The 16,711-nt window shown below is 39.7% G+C and overlaps 1 protein-coding gene across 5 annotated transcripts in view; it reads left to right on the forward strand.

Annotated features, from left to right (window-relative positions):
• Positions 1 to 16,711, forward strand: part of Agk (acylglycerol kinase) — a 94,240-nt gene that overhangs the window by 62,432 nt on the left and 15,097 nt on the right. For all 5 annotated transcript variants that reach the window (XM_008823526.3, XM_029558859.1, XM_008823527.3 and 2 more), the window contains exons 10-13: positions 2,458 to 2,537; positions 5,687 to 5,744; positions 10,816 to 10,963; positions 11,387 to 11,484. In XM_008823526.3, the coding sequence (XP_008821748.1) occupies positions 2,458 to 2,537; positions 5,687 to 5,744; positions 10,816 to 10,963; positions 11,387 to 11,484 (384 nt within the window). The remainder of the gene's footprint in view (positions 1 to 2,457; positions 2,538 to 5,686; positions 5,745 to 10,815; positions 10,964 to 11,386; positions 11,485 to 16,711) is intronic.

Consider the following 16,711-nt stretch of genomic DNA (forward strand, 5'->3'; position numbering starts at 1 on the left):
TATACCCCGGAAGTCAGGAAATCTAGCATATGCTACTTTGTTCATGAAGCAAAATAACCTTTTCTGCCTCCTGAGAATCACTGTCAGCTTCCAGTCTGAAATGCTAACTCATGAGAAACTGATCAGAAAAATCCAAATTGATTGACATTCTAAACAATATTTAGATTGCCCTCTGCAAGCATGCCAGTGTTATGGAATCCAAAAGAAAGTAAGCAGTCTGTGAAGGTTGGGAAGCATAAAACTAAATCTAGTAAAGAATCCCACCTTTGAAAAATGAAAACCAGTGGTAGTCATTACAGACATTATGAGAACACTCAGTTGAATATGAACCACATTTTAGATATCATATGTCATTGTTAGATTCTTTGAGAGTGGTATTGGTGTTGTGACTCCATCTGTGAAATCCGTACTCTGAGGAAGTCTGACACTTGTTTTCAACCTCAACATTACAAACATACACACAGGTAAGGCTATGTGGAGAAGACCTTGGCACTAGTGAATTTAGGTGAGAGGTGTAAATGGTGCTCATTGTACAATTGAGATTATTGCGTTACATTTTTCCAAAATAAAAATTTGGGGCAAGGGAGAGAAGGTCCAGTTGCAATTTCTAATTTTTGGCTAACATTCTCTCTTAAGTCTTAGAAAACATATTCTTACTTGATATCATTAAACATATTCTTTCTCCATCTAACATTTTTTTCCTGAAAAAAAAGAAGTAAAAAGAAATTCCTCAGACAGCACTGCAAAGTTAGATTGCCTTACAATTATGAGTCCTGAGTATGCTGCTCAGATTTGACCTTAATTACACTGGCTCATTCAGGATGAGCATCTTACATTTACTCATTTCCTGATATTTGTAAAAGTTTTAAGAATCCATATTGTACTCTGATTCCCAACTTTATTCCCTAAAAGTAGCTCTTATAATGGTTAAACATCCCTAATCTGAAAATCCCCAAATCTCAAATGCTTCAAATCTGAAGTTTGGAGCATTTCAGACACCACATTTTGGATTGGGGTTAGGAACACTCAGTCAATAGTTTTCGCAAATATTCCAAAATTTGAAAAACTCCCAAGTCAGGAACATTTCTGGTATCATATAGTTCAGTTAAGAGCGACTTAACCTGTATGGAATTTGCTAGTACCTGTTTACAATTGGTGAACCCCACATTTACAGCCTGTTTTCTTCATGCAGTGCTGTCTAGACTCTTCATCATCTCAGTATCATAATCTAAATTGCAGTTGATCTTTTAGCATGTAAAACAGCTAAATCATTTTCACAAAACAGGAGCATTGTGATTAAAGGGCAAAACTGAAGATTGCTCTATCTATGAAGATATTGTTGTAAAATAAGATTTTTACCAAAAGAGGTGAATTGGGATATATTTCTTAATAACTGAGTGATTTAGTATTTGTAATTATGTTTTAGAAGTAATATGTTTCAAAGCAATTATAATTTAACTAGAAAATTTTGTTGCGCTTATGATTAAACGTCTCTTGTCTGCCCCTGCTCAAATATACTGATTTTGTGAACTGATAAAACCAGTGTTAGATTTATCACAAACTGTATTAACGGCAAGCTCACGAAGCACAAACATTTTATAGCAGTACCTAGAAAACATGGTACAGCAGCCTCTACCCTTGGTTCTCAGGAACCTAGCGCAGTTTCATTTATTTTCTCCCTTCTCCTTATTTCTGGAAATTGCTTTCAGAATATGGAGAAAGTCATTGTAGACAAAGCCTAATACTGTAAGCATTATACACAAAACCTGATTCCAGTTCTTTAGAGAACAACCCAAACCCCATTAGCATGAACTGAGAATTCTCCAAAGGTACAGGGAGTTGAAAAACCAATGTGCTGCTTGAGTAAGTACACAGCAGAGGGATGAGAGGTCAGCCTCTTTTTGGTAGACGTGTGTGGCTCTCTTCAAATCCCTTGCTTGCCTTTGATGTAGTGGGAATGGGAGTGAGGAATTACTCAATCCCCTGAGCAAAAGATACAACATGCTTTCTCTAGGCCAGCAACTTCTAATGTTGAATATTCTCCCCCAGGTATCTTGGCTTATGTTGCCCATGGTGGACTGCTGGTGTGGGAGAATCCAAGCAATCCTTCTGCCTTTCAGTAAACTTTATGGAGCTTTATCTAATATTTTGTACCTTTTAGAATAGGGTGGGGGGACCTCGTACCTTTCAGTTTTCAGCTATTGGAATTTAGCTGTTCAGAATTGCAGCGAATGTTTCCTTGTCAGATTTATGAGACCTGATTTATAAAATTACTTAGTTTTACAATGTGGATTCTTCAAGTACTCTTAACCATGTGTTCAAAGGGTTAATTGCTTTAGTATTTGAAATTACATTTTAAGTTTCTGGTTTGATGAGAAGTAGGCCATGAACTTATGTGTAGGGAGTATCATAAGTTATTCTATTCATGAAGCTAAATCAGGTGTATTTAACTTCCAGGGTGAGAAGGACCAACCTGTGTTTGCAATGACTGGCCTTCGATGGGGATCCTTCAGAGATGCTGGCGTCAAAGTTAGCAAGTAAAGGATGTCTGTGTTGATAAATGATGTCATAATTTTTAAAAAATTTTTGTTCTGTTCCTGCTTTTGAAGCTTTAAAATACAATGGTCTGAAAAAATCTGCTGGCCCTGGAGGTGAAATTAGGTATGCATAATAAGATAGGAACTCTCTGCTTGGTGCTTGAGGGGCAAGCCCTTGCCATGTCAGTCAGCAGGTGCCTCGCCAGCACCTCTAAGGTGCTCTCGCTCTAGGTCCTTCTCTCCAGGATAGATGAGTACAGGGAGTTGAAAAACCAATGTGCTGCTTGAGTAAGTACACAGCAGAGGGATGAGAGGTCAGCCTCTCTTTTTGGTAGGCTTGTGTGTGGCTCTCTTCTCTAGGCAGAAAATGTGATGAAAGCACCAGTTTCTTCAGCGTTAGCTTGATGATCGCTAAAGAGAACGGTATGTCTCCATTTTTAGACATACTTGAACATAGCTTAGGTTCAGGCTATGTAGAAGGGAAAGCTGGATTGCTTATCTTTCAGTAGCTGCTTAGCTGGATACCAGGGAGAAGGTATTGCCTGGACCTCAGCCTTCTGGGACTTCACAGCCATAGTTGGTCAGAAGACTTTCAGAGAGTTTTTTTTTTGTTTAAGCTCGTAGATAGAGAGACCATAGGCTGCTCTGCTTAAAGAAAGAAGGAAGGTAGAGGCCTGGCTCTACTGTGACATGAAAGAGCTGGCCCTAGAGGAGCTAATTGGGGGCTGCTGCTGGCATTCAAAAGGCAGAGACTTATTTTTGGTGAAGCCATAGTATGGAATGATAGTCTTTGCTTGGAGAGAGGGTGTGTCATGTTTCCTGTGGAGACAAAGCTTGACTGGGCTTCCTGAGGCAGGCCCGAAGGAGACTCCAAGGAGGGTCATATCATTCCTGGTGGAAGTCTTCTCTTTCTTTTTCCTAAAGTCCAGAGCTTATGGTCTTACATAGTTGAGCTGAATTATGATTGATCTCATATACAGCTCTCATCAAGCAACTGCTCTTGCACTCTGTAGGCCAGCCTGTCAGACTTTTTTTGTAGAAATTTCTCACAAATTTCACTTTATTATTCCTGGTAATAAAATTTCTGACAGTGAACTGTCAGAAGAGAAATATCACTGTATTACATTATACACTGCAGTCTTAAATGCTCCACATCTTTTTATTTGCAAGCATGCCATGATTATGTTGATTGCACAAATTACCTTGTGTTTGATCTGTAATCTCATATTCCCGCAGCTCACCAAGAGGAATTGCTTAGCTTTCTCTGTGAAAGTCTGGTCAGAACTAATTGCTTTCCAAAATGTTCTAATCACCAGCTAAGTAAGCATAAGCACAGGTTGGCTGTCTTAGGAATACCCCATATACTTGCCCCCATATTTTAGCTAGTTTCCAAACAATGGATTTTGTGTGTGTTTTTTAAAATATTCTGCTTATTTTATTTTTAATATGTATGAGTGTGTTGCCTGCGTGTGTGTAACTGTACCTGTGTCATGCATTGCCTGCGGAGGGCAAAAGAAGGTATAGGATCCTCTAGAACTGGACTTTTGTCCAGACAGTTGTTAGCCGCCATGTGGGTGCTGGGAATCGAACCTGGGTCCTCTGCAAGAGTAGTCAGTGCTCTTAACTGCTGAGCCATCTCTCCAGCCTCGCGAGCAATGGATTTTAAAGTCTAGTGGTAGTTATATTTCTTGGCTAGGGCTGACCTTTGAATTTCTTTTTGTGTGAAAGAAGAAACAGAAGGCATATAAGAAGCCATTCCCTAGTTGGTATGGGAAGACTACAAGCATAACATCAGAATTTCCTACTGGTAGAGGTGAAAGGAATTCTGACAATTTAGAGATGAACCACCTGAGTCAGGAGGCTTTTCTATTTGGCTAGCTGGGAAAGAAGCAAACTACAAGGTGAGCTTAAAGAAGGAACATACAAAACAGATTGCCAAGGCCCTCATTAATAGCAGGACAATATTAACCTGATTAATTTAGAATGGTTCTACATCGGATTGAATCTAACTTCCTTGTTCTGGGAATCCAGACCCAACTTACAGTGCCCTAATAATATAATAAATTTTTTTTGCCCCATATATAATTATATATCTTTTAATCTTTCCCAGCTCTGGATAAAAACTCCTCCTCTTGTCTAGAATGATTTCTCTCCCTCTTGCATGTGTCTAGATCCAGCTCACTCCCAGCCACTCTCGGAGCTCCATGCCCCTGCTCTGTTCTCATACCAGTGATGCTGCACCAGTGATATCAGGCCCCTAATGATTTTTTTTTTTTTGGACACTTCTTAACTTCTCTTACCAATAAATAATGATCAGTTTCTTCCACGATATATCTAGTCATTGATTACTTCCTGTTACTCTGGGGGCCTTCTCAAATCGTGGGCCCACAGGTGGAAATTTTATATGGTATTCTTCTGTACGCTTTATTCCTCTACTTCCTTTCCCGTATATGTGCTAGGAGCTAAATGAAGGCATTTTGATCAGAATCAACCAGAAGCAGTAAAGTAGTATGGTTGGCAACAAAGATAAGTCTTAAGAAAGGAATCTGTATTACTTTCTAATTTCAATTAGGCATTTTCCTCTCTTCAGTAGTTTTTATGTATTTAGCAATCTGCAATAAATCATCTTCACTCTGGGCCTTTCTGCTTGCCATATTAAAACTGTATGATTTGAGCAATGTGAATGTGTACAGGTTTACAATGTGTGTACATTGTGCATGGGAGGGACATGGGATACAGAATCCAGTCCTGTGTCTTGTAACATGTTCTCATGTGTATTAGATCATGCAGCATCTATAATAATGATATTCATGTAACTTCATTGCCCTCTTTGTGGCTCTTTTGACCATATGTTCAAGTGTTCTGTAGTTGAAAGTCTATATTATAATAACTCTTGTTAATTTAGGGGTTCAAAGAGACATAATATAACTATTTAATGAACTATAAGAATTTTTTTACTCTCCAGTTGCATACTGTTAGTTGTACCATTGAAGTATAGGTTAAAAATGTATTACTTTTGTGTGTGCCATAATCCTCAAGCCTACAGAGCAGCCAGTCACAGTGGAGTTATAATCCTAATGAACTAAGTGTCATGAACTGAACCTGTCACATTTATCCCCTTTTCATATTTTTATCCTGCTTTTTCTCAGGTACTGGTACCTTGGGCCACTAAAAATCAAAGCAGCCCACTTTCTCAGCACTCTTCAGGTAAACACGGCTTACAATGTATAACTTGCCCTGTATTTTGCTGGTTCTCTGTGATGTGTATATTTGAGATACTTTTTAATTCATTGTTATAGAGCCATGTAACATGCTCCAACCCAACACTAAAATGGAGGGGGGGAGTCATTCAATTTATACAATACAGAAAACATGCTTGTTTTGATAAGCAAGGACTTCTCATATATATACTCATTCTCCCTGTGGCCAAACCCATATGTCTTTGTCCTTAAATATTTCCTTTGTTGTTGACTCATCCTTGCCAGACAAACCTGGAACAGAATGAATGGAATATCTAGATCATTTGTATGTGTGTCTCTATTACTACCTGGGCATGAACTGAAGATTTGTACTGGAATATATATTATTCATATATATAATGCATAGTAATTACATAGGCTTGTATATAATATCAGAAGGTTTCAAACTGCTAGTTAAATGTGGATAGTACTTGCTATATTAGACAGTACTAATACGGAACTCTTCCATCATCAGAAAGTTCTGCTGGGCAGTGCTACTACATACAGTACATTATAGGTGCTTTAAATTTGTTTTAAATTTATTTTTATTTTATGTGTATGAGTGTTTTGCCTACATATATGTAAGTGTAACATGAGCATGCAGTGCCCATAGAGGCCAGAAGAGGGCAATGGATCCCATGAAACTGGAGTTATGGATGGTTGTTAGCTGCCATGTCGGTGTTGGAAACCAAACTTGGGTCCTCTATAAGAGCAATCAGTGCTCTTAGCCACTGAGCCATCTCTCCAGCCTCTATATACAATATATTAATAAGTATTAGAACCTGAGGCATAGCCTAGCACTGTGGTAGAACACTTGCCTAGCATGTGCAAAGCCCTGGGGTTGATTACCAACACAGAAAAAAGGAAGGAGAGAAGGGGGGAGAGTGGGAGAGGGAGAAAGGGGGAGAGAAAGACAAAAGAAAGAAATAACCCCAAAACAAAATAAAAAGTAAAAATCTTGGCATAGGCAAAAAAAGCTCAACAGATGTATATGAATGACATGCTAATAAAAGTCACTCTTAATAGCTGAACTATCTACTATATCTTTTATGCACATATAAACAGTACAGTTACAGTTTGGTTGGCTAATCTGAAAATCAGTAGTGAGAAACTTGGTTCCATTTTTAACATTTAAAGTTATCTGTATTCCTCTAATTATAAAAATAATATGTATATCCACTGGAAAATATAACTCCCTTAACCTTCTAAAAAATTCCAGTTGGGGGCTGGAGAGATGGCTCAGTGGTTAAGAGCACCGACTGCTCTTGCAGAGGACCTGGGTTCGATTCCCAGCACCCACATGGTGGCTATGAACCATCCTTAACTCCAGTTTCAGGGGAATCCGAAGCCCTCTTCTGACCTCCATGGCATTGCATGACATGGATACACTCACATACATGCAGGCAATATACTCATACACATAAAATAAAAATAATAAAAATTTTTTAAAAAATTCCAGTTCCAGGGGAATCCGAAACCCTCTTCTGACCTCTGCGGCATTGCACAACACAGGTGCACTTACTTACATGCAGGCAATACACTCATACACATAAAAGTAATAAATAAAATATTTTTTTAATTCCAGCTGGATTAAAAAATTAATGTAAAAAATAAGTCAGTAAAGCACTAGAAGTAAATATAAAAATTTTAAAGTTCAAATTAGGAAGGCTAGACTTTTTCTACACCCAAGGCAAACATTAATAAAAAGTATTGTTAAAGAGCATCATTTCATTGGTGGATGTAGGAGTTCTCTGTTTAAATGGTGGTGCTCTAAATACTATCAACTGTTTCCACTATGTATTGAGCAAGTGCTTATTTGGGTTGTGCTTGGCTTATGAGGCCAAATTGCACAGGCTCTCAGCCTCAGGAAGTAATCCTGTGCCAAGTCCATCAGTGATCTGACAGATGGAGAGAAATGTGGGAGGGCAGGACGGGAGCAGAGGAAAGGGCCATCTAAAGTTGAGAGTCAGAAAACCTTCCTGAGGGAGGTGAAATTTATGCTAGTCTTAGAACTATACAGGATTAGAGAGTAGAGAGATAGACTGTGTGAAGTCACTGTGGTAAGCCATGGTCTTCAGTTAAAATCAATGCCAAATGTCTGCAAATGAAGCGGGAAGGTCAGGCAGGCCTTGACATAATCAGATCTGTGTTTTGGAAAAACTTATTTCCAGCAATGTGGACAAAAGATTGGATATGAGTAGCTAAAGGCAAAGACCGCTGAGAGATTTTTGGTCATCCAGTGATGGGGAAAAGTAAGTGGAGAGGTATAGATTACAGCTGTTAACAGTGAGCACTGACAGTGCAAGATGGGTCAGTGCTGTTGAAGTCAAAGCTGGAAGAACAATGAATTGCCAGTTTTCGGGTCTGAGGGACTAAAGTTGTGTGACTCACTTTCCCATTCACATTGATGATAAGAAAGTAAAACCAAGTTTGTGGAAGAAGGTGAAATTTCAGTTTGGTATGTGCTGAATGTAGCATGTGGTACAAACAAGTTCAGAAATAACTGTGATTAAGGTCTGGAACTCAACAGAGGGGTCTAGGGTGAAGAAGTAGATTTCCATGTCATAAGTATGTGGCTGGCATTGAAATTGTGGGTTTGGTGAAGTTACCATTAGGAACAGAGGCCAGGAATAGCACAGAGGGATATAAACATTTAGAAAGTTAGAAAAAATGACTGATATTACTGAGACATCTGAGAATCCCAAAATTGCAGCCGACAGAAGAGGAACTTCACGAAGAAAAGCACAAATTTTAAGAAGTGACAGCAGAGTATGAGTAGAAACAGGAAAGTCCACTGAACTTGATAGCTACCAGTAGTTTGGCAACTTCCAAAATAGGAGGTTTTGGACTAAATTGAAGAAAGTGAGGGAATGAATGGTAATGATGTCATGACTGCACGAGTAGACTGTTTCCTCAAGGTACTTGACTTTGAAGAGGAGGAGGAGATGAAAATAGCTGAGAGAAAGGGGAGAGCAGTAGAGGACTGGTTTTATGACTGGATGAATGTCCATGTCTTTGTATATCTTAAGCAGAAGAAAAGAAGACTGGAGGGAAGGGAATAGAAAGGAGACAGAAAACATGACTGAGCTGATAAAACCCCATGCACAGATGGAAGGCTGCGGGATCCAGAGGGCTGCATTATCCTTGGATGGGGAAGGGATGCCCTTTTCCGTGAAATGGGAGAGTAGAGGTTAGGTTAGGGTGAAAGTGAGCTTATGGGGGTTTAGGACTTTCTAACCGCTATACCCAGTATGCTCATTGAAGCTGAAAGTGGCAGATGGTTGGCAAAGGTGGCACAGAAGATCTAAATATGGAAGTCAAGAGGATTAGGACTACCAAGCAGCATGGGGGGTCCTGGAATTTGCAGTGACCCCGATGTGTTCTTTGAGTGGGTGTGTTTTCTGTCAATACTCAGCAGGAGGATGGTGTTCTCTAATGAATATTGAGGCCTGATGCAGGAGTACAGAAACCTAGTCACAAGACTGATTCAGAACTGGAACCCTTTGTAAATGAATAAACGTTCAAAAGGGGCAAAGTAATAGACAAAGGTATGTAAAGGAATCAACTATTAATTTGGCTCTGAGAGAAAATGGAATGGTCAAAGATAGGAATTCTCTGTGTGATTGAAAACCAGTATGGCTAGGGTCTTTAGAGACCAAAACTGCATCCTTCTCTTCCCCTTCTGAATTTAAACGAAGTTGTAAAGACATACAGGAACAAGACAATTGGAGTTAAAACAGTGTCAGCTTCCTAAATGTGAGCAGGAGTGAAAGGCATAGCCTAGATATGTAGACACGGTCTAATTTCCTAATATTCCAGATGGAATTTATCCACCTAAAACAGCCCTTTGGTGCAGAGACCACCCTCAGAAGCTTCCTTACTGCGTGAAGAAGCAGTGAATGCATCTCAGGGATACCTACTGGCAGGAAGGGAGGATGGCTGGGCCCAGGCATTCCAGCTTCTGGACTTGGAAGGTGTAAACAAGAGAAGCTAGGGTTGTTACTGCTTTCTAATTCAGTCCGTGGAAACTTGACAGCAGGGAATTAGTTCACTATAAGACTTAGTACGCACAAAAGAATCAACCATAAGAACATGGAATGTGATTAGAGTAGGCTGTCAGGGTTTTGGCTATCCAAGGTGGAATAGTTTTACATCACAGTAAGGGCCAGGCTGTGCCACAGACGTGGTGGGTGTGGTGAAATACAGGTGATGTCACATGCTGAGATGCTCGGGTATGGCTTTAATTTTTCCTGTAGATGGATCCCTGATGACACTAGACTTGGGGTGCTAGGATGACAAAATATTTAGTGTGAGGGTTGGTGAGATGGCTCAGAGGATAAAAAACAGTTGCTGCATAAGCCTGATGACCTGAGTTCAGTCCCTGCACCTACGGTGGAAGGAAGGAACCAATTCCCAAATGTCCTCTGGCCTTGATGTACACAGCAGCAGCACCACATATGCCCAACAACTCTCCCCTTCTCCCTCCCCCTCCTCCTCCCCTCCCCCTGCCCCCTCATAATAACAGTGATAATAAGTAAAATAAAAATTTTTTAAAATCTAGTTTGAGAATGATGGGCTTTGAATTAGAAGTGAGAGGCCTTGGGCTGGATTTGAATTGTGAACTGCACCAAAGCATTCTGGCCTCTGTGGAGTGTGATGCCAACAGTGAACTGGGGATGTGGTGCAACTGACTCCAGTAGTTTCATTTTTGCGTCGTCTGTAAAGCAAAGGTAAGTTCTAATGGGACCGCTGTATGCTCATTCATAGTGACTTCTGTTATGCACACATAAGCCGTAGCCATCAGTCCACTTCGGTTTTTTCTCTGTTGTATGTCAGGAGGAGCAGTAGTGAGAACAGTCACTGGTTGGTGTTCATGGTTTTCAAGGTAGTTTGAAGAGGAAAAGGAAGATTGAGGGCTTCCACAGTAGAGAGGAGTCTGTCCATTGAGGCATTTATTAGCTTATTAGAACGCCAACCTTTGCAGAGCAAAGTTAGGAATTAGGTACATATAACAAAGTTGTTTTCTTCCCCATTAACAGGAGTGGCCCCAGACTCATCAGGCCTCCATCTCCTACACAGGACCTACGGAGAGGCTTCCCAGTGGGCCTGAAGAGACCCCTCCCCGGCCTTCTCTGTACAGGAGAATATTACGCAGGCTTGCCTCATTCTGGGCACAACCACAGGATGGTGAGCGACATGGTGACTGCCAATTGCAAGCCCTACTCAGCTTAGAAGTACCCTCAATCAGACACCCAGAATCAGTTTTAGATACTTAACTAGGGCTGGAGGAGCCATTCCAGCATTGTTGATTCAGACCTCTAGGTGCCGCCAGAGCAGGATCTGTGTCTTGTGAGTGGACACAGCGTTTCTTGAGCACCCTTTCTGTCATTGACATTTGTACTGTTGTGGCTGCTTTCATCAAGAGTTCTTTAAGCATGGAGAGCTGCTTTGCACCTGGTGCTTTATCCCTGTGCATGAAAGGAAAAATAGCTCAAGTGCAGAGTTTGGAGAAGGGCTGAGGAAGCCACACTGTGCCCCTGGCAGCTCAGTGGTTGGGGTGTCTGTGAATGTCAGTAGAAAAGCTGACCCATGTCTGATGGATTCCCACAGCCCTCTCCCGAGAGGTGAACACAGAGGTCTGGAAAGATGTACAGTTGTCCACTATTGAGCTGTCCATCACAACTCGGAATAGCCAGCTTGACCTGATGGTAAGTGTGCTCATTTTAAAAAGTATTTGGTGTGAGAGAGACAGGCTTTTCCTGCACTAATTCAGCATTTGTATTTTTTGCTGTGGGGATAGAAGAAAGGAGCAAGTACAGGAGGATGCCCTGTGCTCCGAGAGCAGCTCAGTGCACTCTGGTGTAGAGGCTCAAGGGCTCTGAACAAGGATTTTGGTCGTTGCCTGGTTGACCTTCGGACAACTTAGGACAAAGTCTTGAAAAGTGAAAAGCTAGCCACTCTTAAAGTCACTGGAATGGAAAAAATGTTGAACTTTTACTTGATTAAGTATCCATTATTTTTGTGACTATATTAAGCATACAGATTCATCCCTAGCAGAAACACACAGATCGATATTTATACACAAGGGCCTTTTTTGTTGTTGTTTTGGGTGAGACGGGGTTCTGCTATGTAGTGCAGGCTAGTCTCAAATTCATGATGCTTCAGCGTCCCAAATGCTGGACTTACAGGCCAGTATGGCACCATATGCAGGCTCATATTTATGATTTAATTAGGATGCAGTCTATAGACATGCAATGTCCACAGCTGTTGCTGTTAGCATCATGTGACTATTTAAATTGAAATTACATTGGACTAAAATGAAGTTTAAAGTGCTGTTCCTCAGTCCTGCTAGCTATATTTCAAGTGCTCAATGGGCTTCTGTAGGTAGTAGCTTCCATATAAATGCACAGATGTGAACCCTGGGTAGCGCTGCTATAGACAGTGCACAGAAACAGCATAGTGCACAGAAGGTGAAATAAAGCAAAGTAGGCTTTCAGCTGCTTTTAAGTGGCCTATAAGCAAAGAATTGATTTTCTAATTATAAGTGCTGGAAAGTCAAACGAATGATACTTTGTGACATGAAAAATATGTGAAATTCACATTTCAATATCCATAAATAAAGCAGTATTATAACACAGACATGTTCATTTCTATATGACAGAGACTATGTGGCCTAAAAGCCTTAGATACTTATCATTTGACCATTTTCAGAGAAAGTTTACTGACCCTAGAATGGAGGAAACTTTAGTTATTGGTGTTAATGACAGTACCAATAGAAGTCATTCTTAATTGTGGGGTAATTAATATCTTCAGCTTTTATGCAAATCAAAGTAGTCTAATCACTATTATATTATCCTAGCCAGTCAGAAAATTGGCAGATGGAGTTGCAATGTAGTCAAAAGTTTAGTCCCAGCATTAATGTTTGGAGGGCTGAGCTGCCTGCTTGTAAAAGGAACACGTGTCTGTTGCAAAATACTTGGAAACACAGCTCCTTTGCCTTATAAATTGATTCCTGTTCTATTGAATTAAAGAAAGAATGAAATTCACTGTAACTAGATGACTGAAGTGTTAGAGTAAGATTTAAATTTTGGCTGTCATTATGAAGTACAAAGGTTTTCTGAGCATGACACCCAAGTGAAATATATATTGCTGCATGCAGCTACGTATTTAAAAGGATAGACTTTTGAATGACAATTGGGAACCATGTTAGACTGTGCTAGAACAGCAGTTACTAGCTTTCCCTATCACAGAGTCCTCAAATAAATCAATAGGGGGTGGACAGAGGACTAATATTAAACAATGGCCAAGGGTAAAATTAGAAAATACATAAGAGAATACATTTTGAGAAAAAGAGCTCGTATTTGCTGAGTATTTACTATGTGGTAGGCATTGTCCCAAGAATTTTATATATATTAATTTATGTAATCCTCAAGCCCACAATTTCATAATGTTTATATTTTATAGATGAGGGCACAATAAATGCTCATCCTCAAAGAAATGCAAATTAAAATAGTACCTTGAGTTGTCAAGCATTAAAAAGCACTATAGTGCTCAAGGTTGGTGTACATGGGGAATTGAGCAGTCTCATATATTCCTAATGTGAATGTAAACTGGAGCCTTCTTTCTCAATGGCAACTTGGTAACATATATAAAGTCCCTAAAATACATGCGTACCCCTTGCCCTACTAAATGTAGATGTGAGCCTATTAAGTGTAAATATCTGATGGAAATGATTGGGTAAGTATATAAGGCCTTTGCTTACTTACATGGAATTCTGAAAACACTGGTGAAAGAAAGTGGGTTAGGTTTAAAAAAGTAGATTCTGTTCCAGGGGAATTTTTAAAAGGAAGATAAAATTTCTATTACACATTTTCATTATTCTTAGTCTTTGGTTAAGAATTCAGTTTTAGTATTTGTTCCATGTTCTTTTGCCATTGTTCTTTTCTCTGAAGACTGAATACCTGTGAATAGTTTGAGCTCAGTGAGTGGTGATTGTAGCTCTAGATTAGCCACATTCAGATGCTGAATGCTTGTATCTTTGTGCTAATTACAAAGCCTGTGATACTATGCTTCTTATCACTAGTAGAAACATACTCAGTTTCTCTCTTTTCCCTTACCACTTTGCAAAAGCAAATACAATGAAATATTTAAAGACAATATAGCGGCCATGTAATGGCTTGAAATGTTTGCTTATCATTAAAAGTAGTATATTCATAATATGAAATCAGCATTAGGAGTATGGAGTATGAGAGAGTTGGAATATCTTAAATAAGTATGTTTATTGTTTAATAGCAAAACATTAAATAATCAGACTGATTAAATAAATGTTAGCACATTTATTTAAAGTAATATTTAATCTTTATGTGGCAAGATGCTCACCATATATTGTTAAATAAAAAAACCCAACTTAAAATGTATCAGGTGGTTCCATTTTTGTTTAAAAACAAACTGCCACCTGTAAATGAGTTTTGCAAATGATGTAGATAAGGCTCTAATTATATTTATTCATTTAAAATAGCCAGTTGTTCAAGCCCACCTATGGAAATGTTCATTTTTGTTCATTGACCTCAACTCATTGTCATACATCAAGTATCTATAGACATGTAAACGTTTCCACTGGTCCCTGTAGTTTCTATACTTGTGCTTTGGTTCTGTTATTACAGTTTTGTAATAAGTTCCTCTTCTCCTTACTTTTGGAGTCCCTTGAATATTCTGGAGCTTGAGTTACAGGTGACTGTGAGCTGTTCAACATGGGTACTGGGAACTGAATTAAAGTTGTGTGGAACACCAGCAAGTGCTCTTAACTACTCAGCCATCTCTGCAGCCCCATAATTTATATCACTATCTTAGAATATTTTATTAGGTTCCTCATAAAAGGTATATAATACTGCTCTGGGTTGCATTGTACCCATAGATCAGTTTAAGGAGAAGTGACGTTTCTACAGTATTGACTCTTCTGACATAAAGCCATGCTGTATCTCTTCAGATACTTAGTCCTTCAGTATCTCTCAATGAAGTTTTATGGTTTCCTTGTTGGATCTATTCTTGGTTATCTTCATTTGTTATGCTATTATCAATAGGAGCTCTTAAAACTTCATTTTCTAACTGACTTACTAGATGAACATTTAATTAATTTGTGCGTGCACGTGTGTGTGTGTGTGTGTCTTGATACTGAATCAGCATCCTAATTAAATTCTTTTTTAAAAAAATAACTACTTTAAGCCAGGCGTGGTGGCACACACCTTTAATCCCAGCACTTGGGAGGCAGAGACAGGCGGATCTCTGTGAGTTCAAGGCCAGCCTGGTCTACATAGTGAGTTCCAGGCCAGCTGGGAGCTACAGGGAGACCCTGTCTCAAAAAAGACCCCCCCCAAAAAAAACCAATATTGAGAATTTCATACGTGCGTATATAAGGTGTTTTAATCAAATACATGCCCACTCCCTCCAACTCCTCCCATATCTCCCCATCACTTTTTTCTGATGAGTTCATGTAATCTTTCTTCTTCAATTTATTTATTTTTTTATGGGGCTTTTGGCTACTCTAACATTCCCCCCTCTGAAGAGGTAACCCTAAAATCCTTTAAAGGATTAGATACAAGCTTCTAAATACTTTTGACATTTTTGGCCTTTGGAACAGACTATGTTGCTAACAGTCCCAAGGACATTTTGACTTTTAGCCAAGAAACTGGCTACTTTTCTTTGGGGTCTTTTTACCCTAACTGCCTAGCCAATTCCTACCTCCTATTCTTATCACACCATCCTCTGAAGAGGTTACCCAAATTGCCAATAGGGAATCGGGACGCAGACCGCTCTGGCTTCTTCCATGCTGAACAGGGATGCAGGGTGAGGCAATTGGAGTACCCCTTCAGTGGATCTACCTAAAAGGCCCCCAAATTGCATAACTCTTATCTCTAGGGGGAAAAGTAAGTCCTTGAATCCTGACTAGGAAATGTGAAGCAGAAGAAAAGACAAGAGTAATTAGCATTACAAGATCTAGACAGGGAACTAGAGAAAAGTCAGAACAGGGCAGTGTTCAAATGTTCATATGAGAGTCCATTGGAGTTTCTTGACAAGGGCTTCCAAAAGCATTCCTCTTGTTGGGTTCCTCCTCATTTTTCTTTTGCCTTTCAAGGCTGGACTCTAGAGTGACAGATTCAGAATTTGCTTTCAGGTATTTTGATAGCTGTTGGAGTGGTTAGAATCAGTGTCAGTTCCTTCTCAAAGGCTTCTAGATAGGGGGGCAGATTTATTCACACATCATTTTAGAACAATAGCAGGTTGTCTCCCTGAGCTACAGGTGGGCACTACAGTGTTGCAGACCAAGATTTGAAGTCTTACATCTGAGCAGCACTTTCTGATTCAGAACCAAATCATCAATGAGAAATAATTGTCTAAATAACTTTTTATATGGACTTAAGCCTAATGTCATGTAAGATCTGTTGTTCCTCAGGGGTCACATGGGCTTGGGAGGAGCTCCTGGCTTCTTTCTTTTACCAGTTCCATCTGTGTGAAGATAAGTCAAAGATCCTGCTTGACCATGTCTGGCATCACTTGGAAGCATGAATGAGATGTTTCCTCTGAGTTGACCCTCCTCTTTGTAGACTGGACACTGGTTCAAGTCCATCTCGTAGGGTCTCCATATCCTTCCTGAACAAGAGGACAAATGACTCACCAAAGTTACAGGACATTTTGAGAGATGTTCCATAGTTCCCTGGTACTTAGTAGAACTTGGAGGGCAAGGGGCAAAAGCTGTCCTGTAAGTCCCTCTGACCACATTAATGTATAGGCCTCAAAGTATGGCTGTTGAACATCCAAGAAGGTTAGTTCTACCAGACTGGTACTTTTAATTATCATGTGCTATGTAGATAAGGCTTGGGTGAAAAACCTTGACTAGATACGTATTTTGTTCCTTAAACTAGTTGACTAAACTATGAC

Source organism: Nannospalax galili, unplaced genomic scaffold, assembly GCF_000622305.1.
Source record: "Nannospalax galili isolate Female #2095 unplaced genomic scaffold, S.galili_v1.0 scaffold307, whole genome shotgun sequence".
NCBI classification, from domain to species: domain Eukaryota; kingdom Metazoa; phylum Chordata; class Mammalia; order Rodentia; family Spalacidae; genus Nannospalax; species Nannospalax galili.